Source organism: Rutidosis leptorrhynchoides, chromosome 7 (assembly GCF_046630445.1).
Source record: "Rutidosis leptorrhynchoides isolate AG116_Rl617_1_P2 chromosome 7, CSIRO_AGI_Rlap_v1, whole genome shotgun sequence".
NCBI classification, from domain to species: Eukaryota; Viridiplantae; Streptophyta; class Magnoliopsida; order Asterales; family Asteraceae; genus Rutidosis; species Rutidosis leptorrhynchoides.
This window is the reverse complement of record NC_092339.1, coordinates 69,270,162-69,271,218: the sequence shown is the minus strand read 5'-3', so window position 1 is coordinate 69,271,218 and position 1,057 is coordinate 69,270,162. Positions and strand designations below refer to the sequence as shown.

Below are 1,057 nucleotides of genomic sequence, written 5' to 3'. Positions count from 1 at the left end.
ATGTAATGCGCAAGAACCATTGTGTATTTCATCCACTATCATCTCGACTTCAATTGGGCCAACACACCGCATCATTGGCCCGCATAATGACTTTAGATATAAAATATCATTTTGAATGATGTACATTGGTGGACGCTCACGAACTAAACGAGCTTCGCATTTATCATTTGGCAAAACATTATTGCGTATGTATTACAGAATTGGTTCATCCAATTTGGCTATTCTTCTTCAACTGACGCAACCATTAAATCATTATCTATGGATTTACATGGCAATTCCTCAACCCAAACTTGCTTTTGAAAGTGTGAAAATGTTAAACCGGCCAACTTACTTAACGCATCCGCTTTTTTATTTTGACTCCTTGGTACTTGTGCGAGCTCAAAATGTTCAAACCACACAGCTGACTCTTGCAATAACTTCAAATATTTTTGCATTGAGGGATCATGTGCATCAAAAGAGCCGTTAAACTGATTTTCCACTAGCTGCGAATCTGTAAAAGCGCGCAACTTGGTAACATTCATTTTATGCGCAATATTTAAACCCGCAAGCAACGCTTCATATTCAGATTCATTATTTGTTACATCGAAATTAAAACGTAGCGCGTATGTATGCTCCTCGCCACTTGGGCTTGCTAACACCAAACCCGCGCCAGCACCTTCTGCACATGAGGCTCCATCAGTAAACAAATCCCAAGTTTTACCCTGCACTGGCTTTAACTCAGTTCTCTCATTGATTACCTCCAACTCACCAGACATTTCCGCAAGGTGACTGTAGTGACCCAAACTTTTCCATGTTTATATATATTAAATGAAATTGTTATTTACATGATTAAGTGTTTCCAACATGTTAAGCAATCAAACTTGTTAAGACTTGATTAATTGAAATAGAATTCATATTGACAATTGACCACCCAAGTTGACCGGTGATTCACGAACGTTAAAACTTGTAAAAACTATATGATGACATATATATGATTAACATGATATTATGATAAGTAAGTATCTCATTAGGTATTTTAACAATGAATTATATACATAAAATTGAGTTTATTGAATTA

The 1,057-nt window shown here is 36.2% G+C and overlaps 1 protein-coding gene across 1 annotated transcript; it reads right to left on the bottom strand.

Moving 5' to 3' along the window:
* Positions 1-218: 218 nt before the first annotated feature.
* On the bottom strand, positions 219-755 carry LOC139859321 (uncharacterized). The gene has a single exon (XM_071848115.1). It carries the CDS (start codon positions 753-755, stop codon positions 219-221), a length of 537 nt encoding a protein of 178 aa, XP_071704216.1.
* Between the last annotated feature and the right edge of the window lie 302 nt (positions 756-1,057).